General features: G+C 48.2%; 1 protein-coding gene across 2 annotated transcripts in view; it reads right to left on the bottom strand.

The window, feature by feature from the left end:
- TSTD2 (thiosulfate sulfurtransferase like domain containing 2) overlaps positions 1-27,433 on the bottom strand; it is a 78,571-nt gene that overhangs the window by 15,543 nt on the left and 35,595 nt on the right. For both annotated transcript variants that reach the window (XM_038769783.1, XM_038769782.1), the window contains 2 exons: positions 18,506-18,707; positions 4,568-4,896 (listed from right to left, as the gene is read on the bottom strand). In XM_038769783.1, the coding sequence (XP_038625711.1) occupies positions 4,568-4,896; positions 18,506-18,673 (497 nt within the window). In that variant the 5' untranslated portion in view covers positions 18,674-18,707. The remainder of the gene's footprint in view (positions 1-4,567; positions 4,897-18,505; positions 18,708-27,433) is intronic.

Genomic DNA, 27,433 nt, shown 5'->3' with positions numbered 1-27,433 from the left:
CCCAATAGTGGGCTCACAGTCTAAAAGGGGGAGACAGAGAACAGAACCAAACATACCAACAAAATAAAATAAGTAGGAAAGAAATGTACAAGTAAAATAAATAAATACATAAATAAATAGAGTAATAAATATGTACAACCATATATACATACATACAGGTGCTGTGGGGAAGGGAAGGAGGTAAGACGGGGGGATGGAGAGGGGGACGAGGGGGAGGGGAAAGAAGGGGCTCAGTCTGGGAAGGCCTCCTGGAGGAGGTGAGCTCTCAGCAGGGCCTTGAAGGGAGGAAGAGAGCTAGCTTGGCGGATGGGCAGAGGGAGGGCATTCCAGGCCCGGGGGATGACGTGGGCCGGGGGTCGATGGCGGGACAGGCGAGAACGAGGTACGGTGAGGAGGTTAGTGGCGGAGGAGCGGAGGGTGCAGGCTGGGCTGGAGAAGGAGAGAAGGGAGACGAGGTAGGAGGGGGCGAGGTGATGGACAGCCTTGAAGCCCAGGGTGAGGAGTTTCTGCCTGATGCGCAGATTGATCGGTAGCCATTGGAGGTTTTTGAGGAGGGGAGTAATATGTCCAGAGCGCTTCTGGACAAAGATAATCCGGGCAGCAGCATGAAGTATGGATTGAAGTGGAGAGAGACACGAGGATGGGAGATCAGAGAGAAGGCTGGTGCAGTAGTCCAGACGGGATAGGATGAGAGCTTGAATGAGCAGGGTAGCGGTTTGGATGGAGAGGAAAGGGCGGATCTTGGCAATGTTGCGGAGCTGAGACCGGCAGGTTTTGGTGACGGCTTGGATGTGAGGGGTGAATGAGAGAGCGGAGTCGAGGATGACACCAAGGTTGCGGGCTTGTGAGACGGGAAGGATGATAGTGCCGTCAACAGAGATGGGAAAGTCAGGGAGAGGACAAGGTTTGGGAGGGAAGACAAGGAGCTCAGTCTTCGACATGTTGAGCTTTAGGTGGCGGGCGGACATCCAGATGGAGATGTCCTGAAGGCAGGAGGAGATGCGAGCCTGGAGGGAGGGGGAGAGAGCAGGGGCAGAGATGTAGATCTGGGTGTCATCAGCGTAGAGATGATAGTTGAAGCCATGGGAGCGAATGAGGTCACCAAGGGAGTGAGTGTAGATTGAGAACAGAAGGGGACCGAGAACTGAACCTTGGGGAACCCCCACAGTAAGAGGATGGGAGGGGGAGGAGGAGCCTGCAAAAGAGACTGAGAAAGAACGACCGGAGAGATAAGAGGAGAACCAGGAGAGGACGGAGTCTGTGAAGCCAAGGTCAGATAACGTGTTGAGGAGAAGGGGGTGGTCCACAGTGTCAAAGGCAGCTGAGAGGTCGAGGAGGATTAGGACAGACTAGGAGCCGTTGGATTTGGCAAGCAGGAGGTCATTGGTGACCTTTGAGAGCGCAGTTTCCGTGGAATGAAGGGGACGGAAGCCAGACTGGAGGGGGTCGAGGAGAGAGTTGTTGTTGAGGAATTCTAGGCAGCGCGTGTAGACAACTCGTTCAAGGAGTTTGGAAAGGAATGGTAGGAGGGAGATGGGGCGATAACTAGAAGGTGAGGTGGGGTCAAGAGAGGGTTTTTTTAGGATGGGAGAGACATGGGCATGTTTGAAGGCAGAGGGGAAGGAACCAGTGGAGAGTGAGCGGTTGAAGATGGAAGTTAAGGAGGGGAGAAGGGATGGAGCGAGAGATTTCATAAGATGAGAGGGAATGGGGTCAGAGGCACAGGTGGCCGGAGTAGCATTTGAGAGGAGGGAGGAGAGTTCCTCTGAGGATACCGCTGGGAAGGATGGGAGAGTAGCAGAGAGTGTTGAGAGCCGGGGGGTTGGAGAAAGGGGGGAAGAGACTTTGGGGAGGTCGGACCTGATGGATTTAATTTTGTTAATGAAGCAGGAGGCCAGATCGTTGGGGGTGAGGGAAGGAGGAGGGGGAGGAACCGGGGGCCTGAGAAGGGAGTTGAATGTACGGAAGAGCTGGCGGGGGTGATGGGCATGGGTGTCAATAAGGGAGGAGAAATAGTTTTGTCTGGCAGAAGAGAGGGCTGAGTTAAGGCAGGAAAGGATAAACTTGAAGTGAACGAGGTTGGCATGGTGTTTAGACTTTCGCCTGCAGCGTTTGGCAGCTCGAGCATAAGAGCGAAGGAGGCGGACAGTGGCAGTGCTCCAGGGCTGTGGGTTAGTGGTGCGAGAGCGGTGAAGGGAAAGGGGAGCGAGCGAGTCTAGCTGAGTGGAAAGGGTAGAGTTGAGAGCAGTAATCTGATCATCAAGACTGGGTAGAGAGGAGAGGGCGGCGAGGTGGGGTGTGAGGCGCTCCGAAAGATGGGTGGGGTCCAGAGAGCGGAGATCTCTGTGAGGGAGTAATACGGATTTACAGGGGAAAGGAGTGTGAGTGAGGAGGCAGGTGAGAAGATTATGATCAGAGAGAGGGATTAGAGTTGGTGAGGGTGGACACAGCGCAGCGGTAGGAGATGATGAGGTCGAGGGTATGACCAAGTTGGTGAGTGGGCGAGGTGGGGTGGAGGAAGAGGTTGGCAGCGTCAAGGAGAGATAGAAGGCGGGCGGCAGAGGAGTCGTTAGGGATATCCATGTGGATATTGAAGTCTCCGAGGATCAGAGTGGGCATGGAGAAGGAGAGAAGGAAGGTGAGGAAGGGGTCAAAGTCGTTAAAGAAGTTGGAAGTGGGGCCCGGAGGGCGGTAGATGACGGCTACAAGAATCTGGAGGGGGTGGTAGAGGCGAATAATGTGGGCTTCAAAGGAAGGGAAGGAAAGGGAAGGGGGAGGAGGGATAGTGCGAAAGCGACATTGGGGGGCGAGAAGGAAACCGACACCTCCTCCTAAACCGACACCTCCTCCTAAACCTAGGAGGACACAGCAAAATGTGCTTGGTTAATTTAATGGTTCAATTTTGCAAAGATGTGTTCAGCCTCTAAATCAGGCCATATTCTTCGGAATTTGGAACGTTTTCTTAGCTAAGCAATCTGGAGAGGGATCGGGCCACTTCGCCTTCTCTCCGTTTATCGATATTGCCTTCAGAGGCGAGAAACCACCACCAATTAGTTTTGCAGCCTTGCCTGGAACACCACAAGATGCCGGCTGAGGTTGCTGCTGCTGGGCTACTGTCTTCACTACCACCTTACGCTTGGCAATGTCCTCTGCCCACCAGCTTCCAGTTCCTCTGGAAGTGGAAAGGCACTGTTGGAAGCAGCGTGGCTCAGTGGAAAGAGCACGGGCTTGGGAGTCAGAGGTCATGGGTTCCAATCTCGGCTCCGCCGCTTGTCAGCTGTGTGACTTTGGGCAAGTCACAACTTCTCTGTGCCTCAGTTACCTCATCTGCAAAATGGGGATTAAGACTGTGAGCAACCTGATCACCTTGTATCCTCCCCAGCGCTTAGAACGGTGCCTTGCACATAGTAAGCACTTAACAAATGCCATCATTATTATTATTATTAAAGGCTGGGCTGAGTGTGTATGTGTTGGTGGGGCAGGGGGGAGGAGAGAATGGGGGAGTGTCAAATGAAATGATTCCTGCTCCCAAATGTTCCCCACTATCTACCATTCCCTGGGCAGAGGGGCCTCTACTGAACAAGTAATCAATCAATCGTATCTATTGAGCACTTAATGTATGCAGAGTGCCGTACTGAGTCCTTGGGAAAGTACAATATAACAGATTTGGGAGACACGTTCCCTGCTCGCAAAGAGTTTACAGTCTGGGGAGGATGGACATTAAAATACATTACAGTTATGCACATCGTTGCTGAGGGGAAGATAAGAGAATACAAATCCAAGTGCAAGGGTGGCACGAGCGTAGAGGAAATGAGGACTTGGTTGGGGAAGGCCTCTTGGAGGAGTTGGGATTTTAATAAAGCTTTGAAGGTAGGGAAATAATCAAGTGAACAAAAGCAGAGCCTTTTTCAGCATCCTGAACTGAAAATGGGTTACGACCTCCTTCAGGGCTCCTGCATTCAGAGTAAGGAAGCTCATTTGTGGAGCAGCATTGGGGAGAGGGGGGCAAGGAGCTTCACCTAAAGGGACAGCATTGTGTCTTTGCAACTTTCTGCCTGCCCTGGTCTAGCATAATTCCAAAATCCCAGGCACAAGCCTGAGTCAGAGGACCTGGGTTCTAATTCTGGCTCTGCCAGATACCTGCTCTGTGACCATGGGCAAGTCACCTGACTTCTCTGGGCCTCAATTTTCTCCTCCGTAAAATGGGGATTAAATAAATACCTGTCCTCCCTCCCTCTTAGACTGTGAGCCCTGTGGGGGACTGGGACTGTGTCCCATCTTGGTTTTCTTGTATCTACCCTGGTGCTTAGTACAGTGTGTAGCACAGAGTAAACACTTAACAAATACCACAATTATAATCATTATTTAACTTTCAGAGGCCAGGGCAAGCCCACTTGTGCAGGCTGGCCTTTGGTGACAAAACCATTTTGATATGGCTGCTAGGTATGTTCTGAAAACAGCTGAAGTTTTCAGGGTTGAATTAGGTGACTGCATCTTGAGGCCCCCCAAGGTCACGGGAGCTAGCTCTTCTAAGATTAAAATCAAGAAGAAAAGGGCAATTTCTTACCTTGTCAGTTCATCAGAGGTAACGCAGCCTAGGTCAGGAATCCCGATGGACACCTCACGGCTAGCAGACCTGAGGGGTTCACTTGGCTGATTTATCTCGCCTGCAGAAACACAGCTTCTTGAAGAGCCAGTCTCATCAGCCAGTTGCTTTAAAACTGAGGCAGTCTGCTGAAAAATGTCGCTGGTGTGTAGTGCAGCTACGTGTTTATGAATGCTGGTTCGGTCCTTAAATCTCTGTCTGCAACATTTCCATGACACTCCTCTACTGTTGGAGGAAGGGCCGCCGGTCCATGAAGGAACTTCCTTTGCTTTGACAAAGAGGGCAAATGCCTGTAATTACAAACACTGAACTGTGAATTAAGACGGCTGCCTCGATGGTGGCAAAAAGGGTCAGGTCTAAACCTGAAAAAGACTGGTTTCAGTTAAGCCCCTAGCTCTTCTTCTTCCAGAGTGGCAACTGCAAGCAATTACTCAGCATTCCCTAACAGACGGCATTGCCGATGGCAGCTCTTATGCCGTCTACTGACGATTGCGGCTTCAGGTTAGCAGGCAGGGGAGAAGCTGTTTTAGAAGCTAAGGATGGAATTTCGTATTAGGACGGCTAGGTGATGCCCGGCCTCGTGTCGGTGGTACTTATTCTCTCAGGACTTGGCCAGGTGAAGGATAGTTGTGCAGTGAAATACTGTAGTTAGGGTCAACCCGACTGAGCAAGGGACACTTTCCAGCTGTTCATGAGAGAGTCCTGGATTAGTAGCATTTTCCAGTAGCTTCAAAGGTGCCCAGATCCCTAGATGTAGGGGATTCCCCAAGCAGGAATGCTTTATTCATTCATTCAATCGTATTTATTGAACCTTTACTGTGTGCAGAGCACTGTACTAAGCGCTTGGGAAGTACAGGTTGGCAACATACAGAGACGGTCCCTACCCAACAACGGGCTCACAGTCTAGAGGAATCACTACACTCCAACTATCTCCTCCCCACGGTAAAGCCTCAATACCAAAATCACATAACTGATATCTCCCTGGTCTATCTCTCCAACTCACCTGACACCTGGATTCCCTCTCTCAAAAATGGACAAAGGCCAACAGCACCCCACAGCAGCTTGGCGCTCATTCATGAGCACAAAGCTGAGGGCCAGCCAACTCTTCTAGATCACTGATTGGGTTATCCCCCAACTGCATCCCTTTCTGGGAGACCAGCCCCTATAGTATCTCCCACAAAACGGGTCAAGTGGAAACCTTGGCTCTGTGAGGCTAACTAAATCCCTGGGCAGTCTTCACCAGGCTTTATGTCCTTCCTTTCACAGTAAATATTTTAGCTTTTATCTGCATTTGTAGGAACTTGGATTCCCCCAGGAACCTAAGAAACCAACCCCTTTCCTAGTTCTCAGCAGTGCCTCCTTAACAGAAACTTAAAGCTGATCAGGTTTGGCATCAAGTCTGATATATTCTTGTTCTAAGGCACAGCTCAAAGATTATGTGCAACATGTGACTTCCTTCTCTCTCCATACTTGTTCTTCTCTCATTAAGCCTCTGAATGATCAGATTTGACACAACAAATAGGAAGCGGCAACGACAGAAGCGGACCCAAAAGCCTGGAATTGCTGTTCCAGGAGCGCCTTCGACTGTGCAGAGACTGCTCCGTCCTGTGAAGGAGATGGATGCAGTAGGCTTCCAGGCCCAAATCAACCCTGCTCCCGCCACCTTCCCTTCCACAGACATATTATGACATTCCCCTGGGGCCTGAGGTGGTCACGAAAGGGGATGGTAGAGGGCAGAATGTGTTCCAACCCAGTCAGAGTTTAGATTTCCAATATCCCATCCACATCATCCCCAGAATGAGAAACTTTTGCGGGGATACCAATGTTCACGTACTCAGGGACACCGTTGTTCGTGTAATAATAAATAATGATGGTATTTGTTAAGCGCTTACTATGTGCAAAGCACTTTTCTAAGCGCGGGGGAGGTTACAAGGTGATCAGGTTGTCCCACGGGGGGCTCACAGTCTTAATCCCCATTTTCCAGATGAGGTAACTGAGGCCCAGAGAAGTGACTTGCCCAAAGTCCCACAGCTGACAGTTGGCGGAGCGGGGATTTGAACCCGTGAGCACTGACTCCAAAGTCCGGGCTCTTTCCACTGAGCCACGCTGCTTCTCTGTACACATTCGTAGGACCCCATTTGCTGTGCGCCAACTCTGATCGGAAATCCTGCCACAAGCTCAGGCCCTAAAGGAGATCAGCGCAAGAATAAGACAGTGGCCTAGAAGGAAATTTCCACTCTGCCTCTCCCTTTGATTCCAGTGTTATTTGGATTTCGTGGAAATCTGCATTGGGGCAGAGGGGCGGGTGGGTGCAGGGACTGACTCATGCTGGTCAGATCAGACCTTTTTGAATTCGTAAATGTGGGCGGGGTCGGTGGACAACGTATGGGTCAAAATGGATTTTGAGACCCAAGTATTTCTGAAGACAATTAATCGGCTTAATTCACCTGTCTACTTGTTTTGTTGTCTGTCTCCCCCTTCTAGACTGTGAGCCCGTTGTTGGGTAGGGACCGTCTCTATGTGTTGTCGATCTGTACTTCCCAAGTGCTTAGTACAGTGCTCTGCACACAGTAAGCGCTCAGTAAATACGGTTGAGTGAATGAGTGAATGAATTGGGTCCTCACCTGTGTTTGACCTGGTTCTCAGACACACCCACTGATTTGCACAACATCCACCGCACTATGAGTCAGGGACAGTGAAGTTTATTGGGGTGCCAACCATGATAGCAATAGTCTTGAGAAAAGAAGAGGGACTAGGAGAACTCTACATTGAAAGGAAAAGTGAGTCAGGCCAAGGAAATTGGAATCAGCTAGATGGAACTCACTGAAAGGAGCAGGACTGTAAGCTTTCTCCAAATCGTAAACTCCTTGAGGGCAGGGATTGTGTCTACTTGCTTTCTTGTTCCCTCCCAAGCACTTAGTACACTGCTCTGCACACAGTAGGCCCTCAATAAATACCGCGGATTGATTGAGGAAAGGCCGGGTAGAATTTGCAAGAGGCTGTTTCGGCTATGAATGCTTTCACAAACAATGGTAGGTGGGACACCCCTCGCCCTACCCTGCCCAACCCTGAGATGATGGGTGAGGGAGTCAACACTTTAATAATAATAATAATAATAATAATAATGATGGTACTCGTTGAGCACTTACTATGTGCAAAGCACTGTTCTAAGCGCTGGCCTAGTGAGTTACTAGTTATTGCCTGGGGAGACATGGGACTGCTTCCTAAGGACTGACTTGTATGCTAGGACCTGTGTCCGATTTAGGGATCAGTGATGGGAATGCAGGATCTGTGTCATTGATTGCTTCCAGGCCAGGGGCCTACCAGTAATCCTGGGCTGAGACTTGGGGTTTCCTGTAGTTACATTACCTTAAAGTGTTCTCTGAGGTACTGGAGCAGGGACCTTAGTAATCCAAAAACCATATTTATTTCTGCTTCTGGAGTGGACATGTCCAGAGAACTCCCACCTAGCAGGGACCCCACGTTTCTGGATGGGGATTTGAGTGGAATATCAGGTGGATTCTCTTAAGGGAGTGGACCTGACCTTTCCCACCAATAGGGTGGTGGCACAAGGGTTATGAGGTTATGCATGTACACACACACACGCCCACCAGTTGGCTTCTGTATTTGAAGATGACACCATTAACAGACATTTACCCGGGGAATCAAATGTGACTGAAATGGCCAATGCCAATTCTGAACATATGACGCACTAATACAGATTATTCTTTGTGGTACTGATGTGTTTACTATTAGGAGTGCTTACTGTTTTCATATTTGTCTCTTTAAAGTCAATCAACCAATTAATGGGATTTCCTGAACACTATGTGCAGAGCACTGTACTAAAAGCATTTGGGAGAGTACAATACAGCAGAATTAGCAGACATGCCCCCTGACCATAACGAGTTTACAGTCTAGAAGGGGAAAGACATTAATAGAAATAATTTCTAATATATGATTTAGAGATATGCTTAAGTGCTGTAGGGTTGGGGGTGGGGCAAATATCAAATAGTCACAAATTCAAGTGTATAGACAACACAAAAGGGGCAGCACGCGGGAGAAAGAAGGCTTAATTGGGGAAGGCCTCGTGGAGGAGATGTGACCTATAAAGTCTCACAATTCTCTCACAGCTTCTGCTCACTAAGAGCTACTCCTTTCTTGATTGCAGTGTTGCGGACTGGTCTGATTACTTCATTATCCGCCAACATTGAGTTAGGTGGCCGCATTGTTTCCTCTGTCCTCCTTGCTTTTAGGTGCCCCATTCCAGATCCAACAGTTGCTGTTCGGGGATCCTACTGGGACCCATTCTCTTTACATATTCTGCCACGGAAAACTCCGTTGAGGTCCTGGGCTGCCAAGTGATTCACTCTGGCCCAAAGTAATAACAGAATCGGCTGCACTTCTGCCTGTGGTGGCTTCTGACTGGCTCCGAGTCTGCCACGGATACAGCCAGCAAGCCCCCCATGTTTTGGCCCTCAGAACTGCTGAGCCTAGCAGAGACTTCAGCGTGCAGGCATCGACCATTGACCGGGACAGAGACCTGCCCAAGGACACTGAGATCTCTCCGCTGAGGGCCCACAAACCGGCACAGAGACCCGCCCGAGGATACCGAGATCGCTCGGCCAAGCGGACCCAGCCGGACCAGGTCATCGGCCCGCCTGCCCACCAGGACTCTGAAATTTCGTTTCTGATCTGCTGCAGCCAAGACGCGTCCATTTCTTTATCTTCCCCCTTTCCCTGCAGTTGGGTCTGATTCCTCAATGGAGAACACAGATCAGGGTGTGGTTGCCTAACCCCCAGGTGACAAAGGCCCAGATTTCTACATATCAACAGCTGCCTGTCTTCACCCCAACCCAGCATTTTCTCCTACCTTCACACCAACCCAGCCCTTTTCCTGGGCCTTTTAAGAGAAGAGAAAAGAGAAGAGAGAAGATAGAAGAGAAGAGAGAAGAGAAGAGAGAAGAGAAGGGAAGGGAAGGGAGAAGAGAAGAGAAGAGAGGAGAACCCAGCCCTTTTACCCATCAGACACTGGCCTCTTCACTCTCAAAGACTCAAGGACAGTTCAACCATCTCCTCAGGGCATCGCCGGATTAAGTAGTTATTGCTGTCTTTTACCTCACCTAAAACTCTTAAACTTCAGTGACCATACCACAACCGTTCAAGCCCCTACTTTCAGTAAACCCATCCCAGTCTTCCCTTCCCATTACACTTCCACCTCCCCATCCTCCACCCAATCCCTCACCCCCACAATCCTGACCCAGGGCCACCCCTCAACCCCCTCCCCCTGCATTGGCCATCAACTCACTCACATCAACCCCCTCCCCACCCATCACACTGTCCCTTTCCCCAGAACCCCCCAACCCAGCCTCAACCAAGCGTGGCCTGTGGAACCCCTGCTCCATCATGGGGAAGCTTCCCTTTATCCTTGACCTATTCCTAACCCAGTCACTACACCTCCTTGCCATCACTGAAACATGGCTCTCCCCAGATGACACGGGCTCTCCAGAAAGGGTCTCATCTTTACCCACTCCCCCAGACTCACTGGGAAAGGAGGAGGTGTTGGCTTCCTTCTCACACCTCAATGCCGCTTCCGCACCATTCCACCTCCCCCCCAACCCTTTGAAGCCCATATCATCTGCCTTTACCACCCATTCCAGAATCTAGTAATGGGCATCTACCGCCCCCCAGGTCCCACCTCAAATTTTTTGAACCATTTTGATTCCTTTCTCACATTCCTTCTCTCTCTATCCCTAAATTGATCCTTGGGGGCTTCAATATCCACACAGATGTTCCTAACGACCCTTCTGCTGACCACTTTCTATCACTCCTCAACTCCCCTGACCTCCTGCTTCACCCCAACTCACCCACTAACCAACTTGGACGCACACCCTATCTCATCATCTCGAGCCACTGCACAGTCTAAAATCATGCCTCTGAAATCCCTCTGACAACCCCCTCACCTGCCAGCTCTCCCACACGCATCCTCCCGGCAAATCTGTGTTGTTCCCCCTATAGACCTCCACTTTTTTTCACCCCATCCAATTTTCTCAACTGATCATGCCCCATTTATCCTCCATACCCAAACAACCTTCCCTTGATGACCAAATTGACGTTCTCAACACCACCCTCTCAACTCGCTCCCCTATACTTTCGTTGATCTCATACCACTAACCCACAGTCCTGAATCACCTCCACGGTCTATCTCCTGTGCTCTTGTGTACGAGCTGCAGGGCGCTGCTGGTGGAAATCTAGACATCAGGCCGACTTCATCCATTTCAAGTCTAACCTTGCCCTATCCTCTGCCCAGCAAAGACATTTCTTCATCCTTATTGACACCCATGCCCACACCAGTTATTCCAGACGTTAACTCCCTCCTCAAACCCCCTGCCCCCATCTCCCCATCCATGGACCCTAATGACCTGACCACCTACTTTGTTGAGAAAATTGACACTATCAGGAATGATCTCCCTAAAATCTCCCCTGCCCCTCCCCCCTCCTCATCTCTTCCATCTTTCCCGGCAATATCTTTGGAGGAGATCTCCTGCCTCCTCTCAAAATCCAATCCCTCCACCTCTGCACCTGACCCTATTTCTTTGCACCTTATCAAAACACTCGCCCCCTCCCTTCTTCCCTAACAGCCATCTTCAACTGTTGACTCTCCAGTAGCTTTTCCCCCCACTGCTTTCAAACATGTCCATGTCTCCCCTATCCTAAAAAACCTTCCCTTGAGCCCATGGTTCCCTTCAGTTATCTCTCCATCTCCCTCCTACCTCCTCCCTCCAAACTCCTTGGGGGAGTTGTCTACACCCGCTGTCTCAAGTTCTTCTCCTCCAATTCTCTCCTTGACCCCCTCCAATCTGGCTTCGTCCCCTTCACTCCACAGAAACCGCCCTCTGAAAGGTCACCAATGATCTCCTTCTTGCCAAATCCAATGACCTCCACTCCATCTTAATCCACCTCGACCTCTCAGCTGCCTTCGACACTGTCGACCACCCTCTTCTCCTGGAAACATTAACCAACCTGGCTCCACTGACAGTCCTCTCCTGGTTCTCCGCCTATCTCTCTGGCTGCTCAATCTCAGTCTCCTCCTTCTCCTCTGCCTTCCAACCCCTAACTGTGGATGTACCTCCAGGCTCAGTACTGGGACCCCTTCTATTCTCCATCTACACCCACTCCCTTGGAGAACTCATTCGCTCACATGGCTTTAAATACCATATCTACAAGCAGATGATACCCAAAACTACATCTCCAGCCTCAATCTCTCTCTCCCTGTCAGTAGCCCCGCGTTTCCTCCTGCCTTCAAGAAATCTCTACTTGGATATCCTTCTGTCACCTAAAGTTTAATATGTCTAAAACGGAATTTATCTTCCTACCCAAAACCTTTCCCCAACTTTCCCATCACTGTAGTTGGCACCACTGTTCTTCCTGTCTCACAAGCCCATAACTTTGGGGTTATCCTTGACTCCTCTTTCACATTCAACCCACATATTCAATCCATCACTAAATCCTTTCAGTTTGACCTTCAGAGCATCATTAAAATCTGCCCTTTCCTCTCCCTCCAAACTGCTACCATGTCAATCCAATCATTCATCCTATCCCACCTTGATTACTATATTAGCCTCCTTGCTGACCTCCCAGCCTCCTGTGTTTCACTGCTCCAGTCTGTACTTCACTCTGCTGCCCAAATAATTTTTTTACAAAAACGTTCAGGCCATGTTTCCCCATTCCTCAAGTAACTCCAGTGGTTGCCCTTCCACCTCTGCATCAAATGGAAACTCCTCACCAACGGCTTTAAAGCATTCAATCACCTTGCCCCCTCCTATCTCATCTCGCTACTCTGGCTCCTCTAATCACTCCCTAATATCTAATCAATCAGCTCATTGTGCTGTTCTGCCAAGTCTTCAGTGGCATCACGCATGTCTTAAACAGCTCCCTTTTGGTGGATGGAACAAATGGTCTCTGACGGTGCCCAGTATTTTCTGTTGGCATTTTATCAGATAGGCCAAGATCTGGCAGCTCTGGCTGAAGAATTTAGAGCATGAAATGCTCTATGAGAGCTTATGTTACAGGTCTTGGAGAAAGTGATACAGCGAAATGCTGCATGAACCTCCCCAGGATGACTGACTTGCTGGGTGGGAATAAAGAGATACAATTTTTCTGCCTTTCTGGGAGAGGAATTGCGTTGCAGCCTGCCGGGGGTGTGTGAGGGTGTGTGGGGGGGGGGGGTGTGTGTGTGTGGGTGTGTGTGTGTGTGTGTGTGAAACTACTGACAGGGGACTCTGCTGTGTCAGTTACGAAGGGGACTCTGCTGTGTTCAGTTAGGCTGAAGTCCTTTCTCTGAGTTTTTGGGGCAGAGATTTCACTACTCCTGCCCTCTCCAGCTTCAGGATAAAAATCTATCAAGTTGGATGGTTCGAACATGGGGGCACTCTTCCTCCCCTCCACCTCCTCCCCCCCGTTGCAAGGCCTCCTCAGAGAAATTCCCCCTCCTCCTAGGAGTCCTAACTCTTGGAATGTGGTGTCCTATAATGCCCTTCAAGCGGGCCCTCCTGTGGCAGTGAAGTCAGAAGGTTGATTTGGGAAGCAACTGACCTCACGGAACCGTAAAGTCCCGCCATCTCATTCTGAATGGGTGAGAGTACTGTGGGCTGCAAAAAATGTTTGAACTCTTCCCTAGATCTGTAATCCTTTGTATATATGTGTGTTCGGGGCTGCCTTCCTGGAAGACTGAGGGTCAGGGAGGGGCTTCAAGTGCAGAGTGGCCCAACTGGCTAGGTTGTAACCACTGAGATGTTTCCTCCCCAGGAAAGGAGGGGCAGAGGGGAAAACTGGAACTTGAAGGCCCCACTGTTATTAAGGCTACTGCTTTCAGTTTGAGGAAACACATTCTGAGGTGGAAGGTAGATCAGCCCAGTCTGAGGAAGGAATTTCTTTCTGGAATGGAGTGTCAGGTTGGGCTTGACCGTGTCAAACACTAATCTTTTTGTGGTGAGTTGTCAAGAAGCTGCAGTCAGACCTAGGAGCTGGAGTCTGAACCTGTAGCCACAACTGGCGGAGAAGCTAACACCTCTGCAGCTGTAAGGAACTGCTATGGCTCATGAATTGGTCAGGTAAAGGGTTAACACTGTGGCATTGACAGCAAATTAAGTACCTGGTTAAAGATTTCTCACAGAGCTGGATACAGCTTCTGATGAGGCCTCTCCTCCTCCGAAGTGGCAATCAGGCAATCCTCAGCCTTGGGCCTCCCAAGTTTGCCAAAAGGGTAAAGTGAGGGACGGACGTCCCTACACCCACCTTTACATCTGCACCTAAACCAGAGTGTTTTGCTATCACCGTTAGCACACAGGCTCCACCAACAAATAGGAATGGAGAAAAATTCTATAAGGATCAAGCAATCAATAGTATTTACTGACTGCTTACTGGGTGCTGAGCACTATACACGTGCTTCAGAGAGTACAACAGCAGATGACAATAGACATGATCCCTGCCTTCAAAGAGCTTACAATCTAGCGAGGAAGACGGGATCTGGGCAGCAGCTCCAGAGACTGGCAAATTCATCATAATGGAAGATTTCACTGCAAAGGTAGGTAGGGATGAAAAGCATGGATCGGTCCTCATGAGACTGGGAAGCTAAAAAGCAACGCTCTAACTTTTCTGCTCAATGAAAAGGACTGAACACCTGGTCGTCTGCCAGCAGGATTCGGCAAGATGTACAGCGCTTAGAACAGTGCCTGGCGCATAGTAAGCGCTTAACACATATCACCATTATTATTACTGCAGCCATTCTAGTGCTCAAGTGTTGGACCGACTGTTGACTCTCATACGCTCCCAAACTGCAACTATCAGCGTAAACAATACATTGCAAAGCAGTATCCACACCATCAAGAAAGCTAAATATCAAGCTCCCAGAAAAGAAAAAACCCCTGCAAGACAACTTGTGACATCACAACAGCCTTACCGGAGCAAGGTCTACCAGCTACAAGAATTGATGCTTTGAAGAGCGAATGGAGCCTTTAAGGAGGCGCTCTTTAGGCAGCCATCGAGACTGTGGGTATGACAGAGACAGCATCAGGACTGGTTTGATGAAAATGACAGATTAAAAGTGCAAATGGAATCACTATCATCACTGAAAAAGAATGAATCCTGCAGGGATGGCAAGAACAGTACAGTGAACACCCGAACGTGCCTTCCACCTGTGGAGGCCCTTCAATGTGCAAAAAAAATGGGCCCAAATTGGAGATGTGACTATAACTCTGACCTCGGTGTAATCCCCGCAGTCAAAGCCATGAAAAGCACTCCGATCTGCTGGGATTCTTGCCCAAATCAGCAAGTAAGGAGGGGATCTACATCTCAGACATCTGCATGAGCTCTTCCTCAATGAATGAACACGACAACTCAACAGTGAGAAAAATGCCACTAGACTTCAAGGGGACCACCGATATCACCACCTTCAGAAAGGAGAGCTCTCAGGGAATCTCCCCTCTTTCCACTACGGGCAAGGTTCTAGCCAGTAGCCTCGAAAAGAGACGACGTGGCTTCAGACAAAAGTGCAACATTACAGTTAAAATCTCGGCAGCATGAAATAAAGGAGAAGTGCAGAGAGCAACACGAAGACCTCTACACTGTGTGCGTGGACCTTACAAAAGCCTATTACAACACAGACCAGATCTTAGTTAAAATTTGCCAGGCAATTTCCAGTCTGGAGAAATTCATCAAGATCCCTAAGCTATTCCACATCTGACGTGGCTGACGGCCAGAGTTGGAAGTACCTGCCTGATCCGCTTCTTAATCACTGTGAGAAGCAACCAGTGCTGTTCAGTAAGTCCTTTTCTGTTCAACTTATTTGAGGCTACTCTTTTTGAGGACGCCGAGTCGGATCTGGAAGCTAGAGGCAGATCGCGTTTCCCATCCACCAGGAAAAGTATTCGGCTCAGGAGACTACGAACATCATCAAGAGTCTTAGAGCCAGTCATTCAGGAATTGCTGCATGCGGATGCCTGTGACCCAGATGTTCATGCTCAGCAAGACACGTAAATGATTGTGACTCACTTTACAAACTCAATACAGCATGACAGATTGCCAATAAGTCCAAAGAAAATTAAAGTTGCGAAGCAGTTGCACCAGAAAACCCCACGAACAACTAAGACTTTCATCAACAACAGAGGGCTTATAAAGGAGTTTCTCAATTCTGCTGCTTGGGCAGTATGCTGTCTACCAATGCGAGGATAGACAAAGAGACAGAAAGCCCCCCCAAAAACCCCAAAACTACCACAGTGCAGCCTGGCTGGAGGCAGATGACCACAAACCCGAGTGCGGTGACAATCGGGCAACAACGTCACATCAAACTGAAGGTCTACAAGGCTGCTGTGGTGTCCTATATGGCTGTGAAACCTGGATCTGCTACAGCTTCTCTGCAGTTTCCCCAGCACTAGCTATGAACCATACTTTACCCAAAATACACGACAAAATGACCAACGATGAGCCCCTGGAATGCAAACAAATCACCTGCACTGAAACAATGCTTACAGCAACATAAGACTACTTGAGACATGGACGAGAATAGGTACCACACAAGCCAGGTCGGAGCGGTGATGGGTTGGGGGGGTGGTGGTTAAGTTAACCATCTGAAGACAGTGAAACCCAATCTTAAGTAATACCACGAAGCACTAGCAGAGAACTACTGGTAGACCATGGCAGCAGACAGACCAGCTTGGTGGGTAGGAACTGGGAGATGGGTGGCTCTCCTCAAGCTAAGGTTTCCCTGAAGATCAAGTTACCAAGAGGCAGGCTTGAAAAGTGAGCCATGTCTCATGTGGGACGCCCCATTAGTACAGCTAAGATCTATTCTTAAGTGCAAACAGTGCAGTTGAGTATATCTGTTAGCCTTTTCAAACACACAGGATAGGATCTTACCATTGGTAGCATCCTCTTGAAAAAGGAAGGAGCGTTACATCCATATAAGGGAGATAATTACTTTGACCTCACGCCCTTTGTTTCTTCTTCCTATTTGTTTCTGTTTACAAGATCCTCAGCACTCCTGCAATCTTTTGGAACTCCTCTGTTACATGGAATTGGTGGGGGTATATGGAGGGAGGGGGGACAGGGGAGGAAAAAAAGGGTAGGCCCAAGGAAACTACAACTAGGGAACTCTTGAAGAGCTCTAGGGTGAGAACGCCCTTCCCTGTTGATCCTGGGGAGGACGGAGCCCTTATTGGCTTTTTTGGGAATGGGAATCCTATTGGTTGTGTCGATGGGTGGATGGCGGCGGGGGGCGGAGGTGGGGAGGTTGTTACCCTGGTCCAGGCCAAGTCGGCTTACCTGACATGAATCTCTGAGGTCTTCCCAGCAAGGCATCATCAGGAGGGAAACTGGAGGGGAGAGGGGCTGGCCTTCCCAGGACAAGTCTGTCCAGAGGGTTTCTGGGAGCAGCCACCAGAGTGATCATCTAGCATGCCCCATACCCACCTTTAGAGAATCCTTCATTGTCCATACTGAAGCTGGAGCTCTCTTCACTCTTCAGAAGTGCTGTGACTACACAGGGACCTAAAACTTCTTCAGTGATGCAGAAGAGTCCTTGACGTCTTTAGCAGGGTGAGAGTCTGCGTAGTCTTGGCTCTCTTCAACTTCGGTATTCGACCACGTTATCACCAAGGTCCTTAAAACTCGTTTGCATGCCATGTCAGCTCCCATAAGCCCCCTCTTTTGTCAGTGCAATGAGCTGTCATCAGCCAGGTGCTGCCTGTCTTGCTGCCAATGGTCCTTCGATCTGAAACACGTTCATTGAGCCAGTCACGGTAGCACTGATGAGCCATCCTCGGTGTCTTGCTGGCTTTCTGGGAAATAGCATCACAGAGAAACCCCAACACATTTACTGCTTCCACTGGATTCTCTCTTCTGGCAGAGCTGCTGGAAAACACTGACGTGGAGTTCCTCTGTCTTTGTACTCTTTGTTCCCCAGAAGCCTGACATGGAGGTGTCTTGGTGGTTTGGAGACCACTTCTTGTCCTCTGGCAGCACTGTCCAGTGAGCTGGGAATATACTGGCTGACAGCCAGCCCAACATCCTGCTCTAGGTCGAACCATACGCTCTTCAGGTCTCACTTCTGCCCGACCTTCCGACACTGTGCAGGAATAATGACAATACATCTTCTCCTACGTATCATCTAGCATTTCGCTCTGTTCCACGCTACAAGGAGAATACTGGCACTGGTGGTCTACAGGCTATTACTAACAACCCGCATTTTACAATGGGATAGAGTTTACAACAAGCCACACTGTACTTGGACACTGCATTAAATGGCTGGAAAATGAGAACTAACTGCTATAAGACGGCAAAGATTAGTTTGCTTGAGACTTTACAGGAGCCAAAAAAGATAGACACTGCTCTGAAAGCACCGAGGAAAAAGTAAATAAATATCGCTTAGCACTGAAAAAGAATAGCACACTGATAGAGTGGAGTTTTGCTTTTTTTTTTTTTTATTGAACAGCTGTGCTGAAATTGGAGTGAAAGGGTTTGGCACAACGGAGAGGAAATGAAAAGAGCTGCAGGAGAAAGCACAAGAGAGTTGCTGTTGTACAACTACTACAGTAGATGAACCATGGTCATACCTCATTAGCCACCCGAGCACTCAAGTGGAGAACTGTTGATTTATTCTTCATGGCTTTCTTTTCTTTTTTGTCACCGGTGTCTAGTCTTAGTCTGACATTTTATACCTGGCAATCAGTTTACCCCCATCAGGCTGTGATTACCTGAAGGTAGGGACTTGAAGTTTTTCACTTCTAATTTTTTGTCCCGAAGGCGCTAGCACAGTGCTCGGCACACAGCAGGCACTCAATACATGTAGCTGCCAATGGTGATCGTTATGCTTAATAGGGTGGAGTATATCAAGGGTAATTTTACCTTTTTCTTTGCAAATGTATACTTCTTCCTCATGCTGGCATCTAATTCTGCTTTGAGGTTGCTGATGGGAGTAATAGAGTCTGTATCTTTCAAATCCAGATCAGGAAACCTTAAAAAAAAAGATTCTAATTCTTCCCCCGCGTCTGATCGGATGGACGAAGGCATCATTGCTCTGGTGCTGCAACCCGGCTTTAAATTCTTCCTAGTGACAAAGAGAAAGGAGAAACACAAAATCAAATTCCCAACTTACTCTTTTTGGGAAATAAAACAGCACCTAGTCAAGTAAATAGGCAAAGGACCACTAGGGCCATAATCTGAAAGAAATTTGGCAGAACCTACAAGAAATCAAGTGGAGGGGGAGTTTAAAATTTCACAGCATTAAGGCTGTTTAGATCATCACCACGACCTTGACTGGGGAATCTGGTTTTTTTTTTTTTTTTGAGACCGTCTCCTCCTTTAAATGCCCCTTACTAAGGCTTGGACTCTAATTTGTTCTCTGCCTATGTCCTTGCCAGTTAAGACAACAAAAGCTCCTTATCAAGGGCCAGCATTTATTAAAAGTTCATTCATTCGATCATATTTATTACTAATAATAATAATAATAATTATGACATTTGTTAAGCGCTATGTGCTAAACGCTGGGAGGATACAAAGTAATCAGATTGTCCCACATGGGGCTCACAGTCTTGCCTCATTTTACAGATGAGGTAACTGAAGCACAGAGAAGTAAAGTGACTTGCCCAAAGTCACACAGCTGACAAGTGGAGGAGCCGGGATCATCATCATCATCATCATCATCAATCGTATTTATTGAGCGCTTACTATGTGCAGAGCACTGTACTAAGCGCTTGGGAAGTACAAATTGGCAACATATAGAGACAGTCCCTACCCAACAGTGGGCTCACAGTCTAAAAGGGGGAGACAGAGAACAAAACCAAACATACTAACAAAATAAAATAGATATGTAGAAAGAAATTAAATAAATAAATAGAGTAAAAAAATATGTACAAACATATATACATATATACAGGTGCTGTGGGGAAGGGAGGGAGGTAAGATGGGGGGGATGGAGAGGGGGACGAGGGGGAGAGGAAGGAAGGGGCTCAGTCTGGGAAGGCCTCCTGGAGGAGGTGAACTCTCAACAGGGCCTTACTCTTTGCGCTTACAGGGATTGCGCTCTTACTGTGTGCAGAGCACTGTACTAAGCGCTTGGAAAGTACAATTCAGCAACAAAGAGAGACAATCCCTGCCCACAACTGGCTCACTGTCTAGAAGGGGGGAGGCAGATATCAAAACAAGCATACAGGCTTCAGTAGCATAAATAAAAACAGAATTTTATATATATATATATATACATATACACATACACACACGTCAGAACAAGTGAAACAGGCATTAATATAAATAAATAAAATTATAGATATGTACATATATACACAAGTGCTGTGGGGTGGGGAGGGGGGAAGGGCAAAGGGAGCAAGTCGGGGCGAGGTGGGGTGGGAGGGGGTGCTGAGGAAAAAGGGGGCTTAGTCGGGGAAGGCCTCCTGGAGGAGGTGAGCTTTCAGGAGGGCTTTGAAGGGGAGAGGTGTGATTTGTTTGGAGGATTTGAGGAGGGAGGGCATTCCTGGCCAGAGGTAGGATGTGGGCCAGGGGTCGATGGCGGGACAGGTGAAACGAGGCCCGGTGAGGAGGTTGGCGGCAGAGAAGCGGAGTGCGTGGGTTGGGCTGTAGGAGAGAAGGGAGGTGAGGTAGGAGGGGGCGAGGTGATGGAGAGCTCTGAAGCCCAGAGTGAGGAGTTTTTGCTCGATACGAGGTGTTCATTTTGAGGATCCCCTCCCAACCCCATCAAACATTTTGTTTTTCCAACTCTACCCTGGCAACAACGTTTTCAAGGAAAACAAACAAACTGGAAATCAGCTGGACTACCAACGGCTAGAGGGTTTCCAGATATTTCCATTAGGCAGTCAGGAAAGCTGTTCAAGTTAATCAATCACATATTTATTGAGTGCTTTACTGTGGGCAGAGCAATGTACTAAGCACTTGGGAGAAGCAGCGTGGGTTAATGGAAGCCACAAGGAGCTGGGTTCCAATCTCGGCTGTGCCACTAGTCTGCTGTGTGACCGCGGACAAGTCACTAAACTTCTCTGTGCCTCAGTTTCCTCCACTGCAAAATAGGGATTAAGATTGTGAGCCCCATGTGAGACACGGGCCGGGTCCAACCTGATTAGCTTGTATCTACCCAAGCACTCAGTAGAGTGCCTAGCATTCATTCATTCATTCGATCGTATTTATTGAGCGCTTACTGTGTGCAGAGCACTGTACTAAGCGCTTGGGAAGTACAAGTTGGCAACATATAGAGGCGGTCCCTAGCACACGGTAAGCACTTAACAAATGACATAAAAATACTTATACGTTCTAGACTGTGAGCCCGCTGTTGGGTAGGGACTGCCTCTATATGTTGCCAACTTGTACTGCCCAAGCGCTTAGTCCAGTGCTCTGCACACAGTAAGCGCTCAATAAATACGATTGAGTGAATGAATGAAAATACAGAGAAGCATATTAGAGAAGCCACGCAGAGAAGCAGCGTGGCTCAGTGGAGAAAAGCACGGGCTTTGGAGTCAGAGGTCATGGGGTCAAACCCTGGCTCCGCCAATTGTCAGCTGTGTGACTTTGGGCAAGTCACTTAACTTCTCTGTGCCTCAGTTACCTCATCTGTAAAATGGGGATTGAGACTGTGAGCCCCACGTGGGACAACCTGATCACCCTGTAACATCCCCAGTGCTTAGAACAGTGCTTTGCACATAGTAAGTGCTTAATAAATGCCATCATTATTATTATTATTATACATGCAACAGATTGGAAGACACATTTCCTGCACACAACGAGCTTATAGTCTAGAGGCTGTGGTTGTCAAGACTGTGATCTCCTTCTTGCCAAGGCCAGGGGACACCATCCTCATCCTCTTCAACCTCTCTGCTGCCTTCGACACTGTAGACCACCCCCTTCTCCTGGAACCACTTTCCTCCTACCTCTCCATCCACTTATTCTCAGTCTCTTCGGCAGGCTCCTCGGCCTCCCATTTTTGACCCGCAGGAGTCCCTCAGTGCCCAGTTCTGAGTCCCCTGCTATTCTCCACTTACACCCCGATCACTTTGTATCCCCCCAGTGCTTAGAACAGTGCTTTGCATATAGTAAGCGCTTAACAAATACCATCATTATTATTATTAAGCACTTACTACTTGCCAAGCACTGTTCTAAGAGCCGGGGTAGAGACAAGTTAATCAGGTTGGACACAGTCCCTCTCCCACATGGGGCTCACACTCTTAACCCCCATTTTATAGATGAGGTAACTGAGGCCCAGAAAAGTTAAGAAACTTGCCCAAGGTCACACAGCAGACATGTGACGGAGCCAGGATTGGAACCCAGGACCTTCTGACTCCCAGGTAGATGCTCTATCCACTAAGCCATGCTGCTTCTCCAACTACCAGCTCCATGTGGATAATTCCCAAATCTACACCTCCAGCTCTGACCTCTCCCTCTCTGCAGTCTCGCATTTCCTCCTGCCTTCAAGACATCTCTACTTGGATGTCCTGCCGACATCTCAAACTTAACATGTCCAAAACAGAACTCCTTGTCTTCCCACACAAACTCTGCCCTCCTCCTGACTTTCCCATCACTGTGGAGAGGACCACCATCCTCTGTGTCACACAAGGCATTTTCGACTCATCTAACTCATATAGTCGATCTGTCAGCAAATCCTGTCAGTTCAACCTTCACAACATGGTTAAATCTGCCCTTTCCTCTACCTCCAAATTTCCACCGTGTTGATCAAAGCACTTATCTCATCCTGTCTTGATTACTTCCTCAGTCCCTTGTCTCCCTTGTCTCTCCACATTTCAGTCCAGACTTCACCCTGCAGCCCAGACCATTTTTTTTATAAAACTGCGGAGTCCATGTTTACCCAGTCCTCACAACCCTCCAATGGTTGCCCATCCACCTCCACATTCATTCAGTCGTATTTATTGAGCGCTTACTGTGTGCAGAGCACTGTACTAAGCGCTTGGGAAGTACAAGTTGGCAACATATAGAGACGGTCCCTACCCAACAGCGGGCTCACAGTCTAGATATCAAGCAGAAACTCCTTACCACTGGCTTTAGAGCTCTCAATCACCTTCCCCCCTCCTCCCTTACCGTTCTGGTTTGTTATTACAACCTAGGATGCACACTTGACTCCTCTAATGCCAACATACTGGCTGTAACTCAATCCCGTCTATCTCACCACCGACCTCTAGCCCACGTTCTGCCTCTAGCCTGGCACTCCGTTCCTTCTTGCCAGATCTAATGACCTTTTAGACTGTGAGCCCACTGTTGGGTAGGGACTGTCTCTATATGTTGCCAATTTGCACTTCCCAAGCGCTTAGTACAGTGCTCTGCACATAGTAAGCGCTCAATAAATACGATTGATGATGATGATGATGACCTCTCCTCCATCCTAATTCTCCTCAACCTCTCAGCTGCCTTTGACACTGTCGACCACCCCTTCTCCTGGAACACTATCCGAGCTCGGCTTCACACTGTTCTTCCTGGTTCATTCATTCATTCATTCAGTCGTATGTATTGAGCGCTTACTGTGTGCAGAGCACTGTACTAAGCGCTTGGGAAGTACAAGTTGGCAACATATAGAGACGGTGGGCTCACAGTCTAGAAGGTCCTCCCCCTATCTCTCTGGCTGCTCATTCTCAGTCTCTTTCTTGGGCTCCTCCTCTGCCTCCCACCCCCTAACTCTGCGTGTCCCCCAAGACTCAGTCCTGGGTCCCTTTCTATTCTCCATTTACACCCACTCCCCTTGGAGAACTCATTCGCTCCCAAGGATTCAACTACCACCTCTATGTGGATGATCCCCAAATCTACATCTCCAGGCCTGATCTCTCTCCCTGGACTCTGTAGTCTCACATTTCCTCCTGCCTTCCGGACAACTCCACTTGGATGTCTGTCCTCCCATCACCTCAAACTTAATATGTCTAAAACTGAACTTCTTATCTTCCTACCTGTCTTCCCCCTGACTTTCCCATCTCTGTACAAGGCACCGTCATTCTTCCTGTATTCATTCATTCATTCAATCATATGTATTGAGTGCTTACTGTGTGCAGAGCACTGCACTAAGCGCTTGGGAAGTACAAGCTGGCAACATCTAGAGACGGTCCCTACCCAACAGCGGGCTCACAGTCTAGAAGGGGGAGACAGACAACAAAACAAAACATATTAACAAAATAAAATAAATAGAATAAATATGTACAAGTAAAATAAATGGGGTAATAAATCTGTACAAACATATATACATATATACATGTATCAACTGATTGATTGAGGAAAGCGATAGGGAGAAATTAAGAATCAATCAGTCCTATTTATTGAGTGCTTACTGTGTGCAGGACACTGTAATAAGTGCATGGGGACAAGAACATAACATAACAGATAAATTTCCTGTCCACGATGAGCTTACAGTCTAGGTTGCCGATTTGTACTTCCCAAGAGCTTAGTACAGTCCTCTGCACATAGGAAGTGCTCAATAAATACGACTGAATGAATGACTGAATGAATGAATGGACTGCGAATTCCAAGCATGCAAGCAAGCAAATCAGAAATGCTAACAGAAAGGATGCGAGCCTGGAATCAGAGGACCTGGCTTCTAATTCCCCCCTCCTTTACATGTCAACTTTGTGACATGTGACCATTTTGATTTTCTGACATGCTGACCACATCGACAAGTCCATTTTGCGCCCACTTTTGTAAAGGGGTTCCCAATGGGCAACTCATCTGTAAAATGGAATTAAGACATCAACTGTGTCCAATTTAATCAGCTTGTATGTACCTCAGAGCTGAGTCCAGTGTTGGGCTCACTGTAAGCACTAATGAGAAAACATGTGCCACAGGAAACGAGGGGCATGTGGACTGCCATTTCCAGATGAGGGAAGCCAGCCAGAATGTCCGCTGCTCGTTAAGTCCAGAGACCCCCGCCCCCAAAATTGGAAAGACCATCCGCACCCAGAACTCTCTTCCTCTCCCAGACTGAGCCCCCCTTTTCCCTCCCCTCCTCCTTCTCCCCATCGCCCCTCCCGTGCCCCCACCTCCTTCCTCTCACCACAGCTCTTGTATATATTTCTACATATTTATTACTCTATTTTATCTGTACATACTTACTGTATTTATTTTATTAATGATGTGCATACAGCTATAATTCTATTTATTCTAGTAGTATTGCAGCCTGTCTGTTTTGTTTTGTTGTCGGTCTCCCCCTTCTAGACTGTGAGCCTGTTGTTGGGTAGGGACTGTCTCTATATGCTGCCGATTTGTACTTCCCCAGCGCTTAGTACAGTGCTTTGCACACAGTAAGCGCTCAATAAATACGATTGATTGAATGAATGAATGAATGCAACTGAGAAGCAGGAAATGGAATACCTAGCCATTTTAAACGCTCCTCCTCCCCCCCCCTAAAAAAAAATGCATTTTGTCACAAATGACACAAACTGGAAATATTCACCAAGGCAGCTAGGGTGCACTTAACACAAAAAAATGACCTGCTGCAACAAGTGTGTTATTTGGAAAACCCATGCTAGGACAGTGAAGCAGGGAGCAAGGTACACCCTCTCTGCCATCAAGGCTGAACTCTTTGGGGGCTTGTGATCTAGGCTCCCCCCCTTTAGGAGTACCACCAAAACCTCCGCAGGAGCGAATGGCGGGTGAAGCATGAAGCGTAACTCTTTGCAAAGAATGTGAATCCTGAGAGAGACGGGGACTGTGTCTGACTTCAACTGCATCTATCCCAACACTTAGCACATAGGAAGTGCTTAACAAAAAATTATTACTATCATTAAAACATTAACATTAGCTGTTTTCGGATTGGGGATGGGGAAGGAGAGATCAGTTTCAATGTTTAAAGTTTGTTATTTTTCTAGGTTTGTCTTCCCGTTTGATTATAAGCTCTTTACGGGCAGGGACTGTCTTCAACTGTGTTTTTCTACATCCCAAATGGCTAACACAAGTGCTCTGCCTACAGTAAGTGCTCAGCAAAGCAGTAGTAAAAATAGGGAAGGCACAGTTCTTGAGCTTTATAAGCAAATATGTTTCAAAGGCTGATACCAATTTGGTTTGGAGCTTGAAAATATTGTTGGTCGTCCATAAATCTTCATGAACTTAAAGCTTGGCTATCCAGACCACTCGGGATTGAGAGCAATACAGTGTACCCCAGGATATACTCCTAAATATGTTCCTTGAAAATGTGTGTTGTGAACGGGCTGTAGGAAGGGGTACCTGCTGTTGGTTAGGATCCCACAGGAATCAGCACCGACACGACCACTGAGCCCTATGGGTAAGTAAATGCCTCCGATTATTTTTACCCCCCTCCTTCAACCGTCATCAATCACTGACAAATCAAATTGTGTGAATTTAATGTCAGTTTCTCCCTGTAGATTGTAAATTTCTTGTGGGCAGGGATTACCAACTCTAATGAACTGTACTCTCCCAAGCTCTTAGTACAGTGTTCTACACACAGTAAGCACTCATTCATTCATTCAATCGTATATATTGAGCGCTTACTGTGTGCAGAGCACTGTACTAAGTGCTTGGGAAGTACAAGTTGGCAAAATATAGAGATGGTCCCTACCCAACAGCGGGCTCACAGACTAGAAGGGGGAGACAGACAACAGAACAAAACGACTGATTAACTGTGAAAGGACCCTTATGACAAGCTACGCTGAGATTCAATCATTCATTAGTATCTACTGTGTGCAGAGCACTGTACTAAGCGCTTGGAGAGCCATCCCCCCTTCTAGACTGTGAGCCCGTTGTTGGGTAGGGACCGTCTCTATCTGTTGCCGACTTGTACTTCCCAAGCGCTTAGTACAGTGCTCTGCACACAGTAAGTGCTCAATAAATATGATTGAATGAATGAATGAGTACAATTTAGCCATAAAGAGAGACAGTCCTTGCCTACAGTGGCTTACAGTCTGGGTGGGGAGACAGACATCAAATAAGTAAACAGGCATCGATATGAATAAACAGAATTATAGACCGATACATAAGTGCTGTGGGGAGGGGGAGCAGAGGGAGCGAGTCAAGGTGACACGGGAGGGAGGGGGAGCTGAGGAAAAGGGGGGGCTTGGTCTGGGAAGGCCTCTTGGAGGAGGTGCGCCTTCAGTAGGGCTTTGAAGGGGGGAAGAGTGACTGTTTGGTGGATTTGAGGAGGGAGGGCATTCCAGACCAGAGGTAGGACGTGGGCCAGGGGTCGATGGCGGGACAGGCGAGATCGAGGCACAGTGAGAGATATCTAACAGATGGAAGTTCAGCAGCTGGAGTGCAGATCCACAGAGCAGATTTAGGTACCTCTTTACTGCCCGTGGCCAAAGGCCTATGTACAGATGGCTGAAACTGAATCTCTTGCTTTATATCTAATACTAATAATGACGATGATGGCATTTATTAAGCGCTTACTATGTGCAAAGCACTGTTCTAAGAGCTGGGGAGGTACAAGGTGATCAGGTTGTCCCAAAGGGGGCTCACAGTCTTAATTCCCATTTTACAGATGAGGGAACTGAGGCCCAGAGAAGTTAAGTGACTTGCCCAAAGTCACACAGCTGACAATTGGCAGAGCCGGGATTTGAACCCCTGACCTCTGACTCCAAAGCCCGGGCTCTTTCCACTGAGCCACACTGCTTCTCTGAAATGAGAGGTCCTGAGAAGAGTGAAGCTTCAGTCTGGGAGACTGGGAAGTACAGGCACTCCTGAGGGAGCACAGTGTTTTGGAGCGTGACTTGGATAGACCGTGATGGATCCGAGGGCCGTGAAAGGCTATAACTTGGACACACAATTGATCTTCATCATCTCTAAACGCTGTACAATCTCTATCGTCACCAACTCTGAAATCCCTCG

The sequence above is a fragment of the Tachyglossus aculeatus genome, chromosome X4 (assembly GCF_015852505.1).
Source record: "Tachyglossus aculeatus isolate mTacAcu1 chromosome X4, mTacAcu1.pri, whole genome shotgun sequence".
Lineage (NCBI taxonomy): Eukaryota > Metazoa > Chordata > Mammalia > Monotremata > Tachyglossidae > Tachyglossus > Tachyglossus aculeatus.
This window is presented reverse-complemented; position numbering and strand designations above follow the sequence as displayed.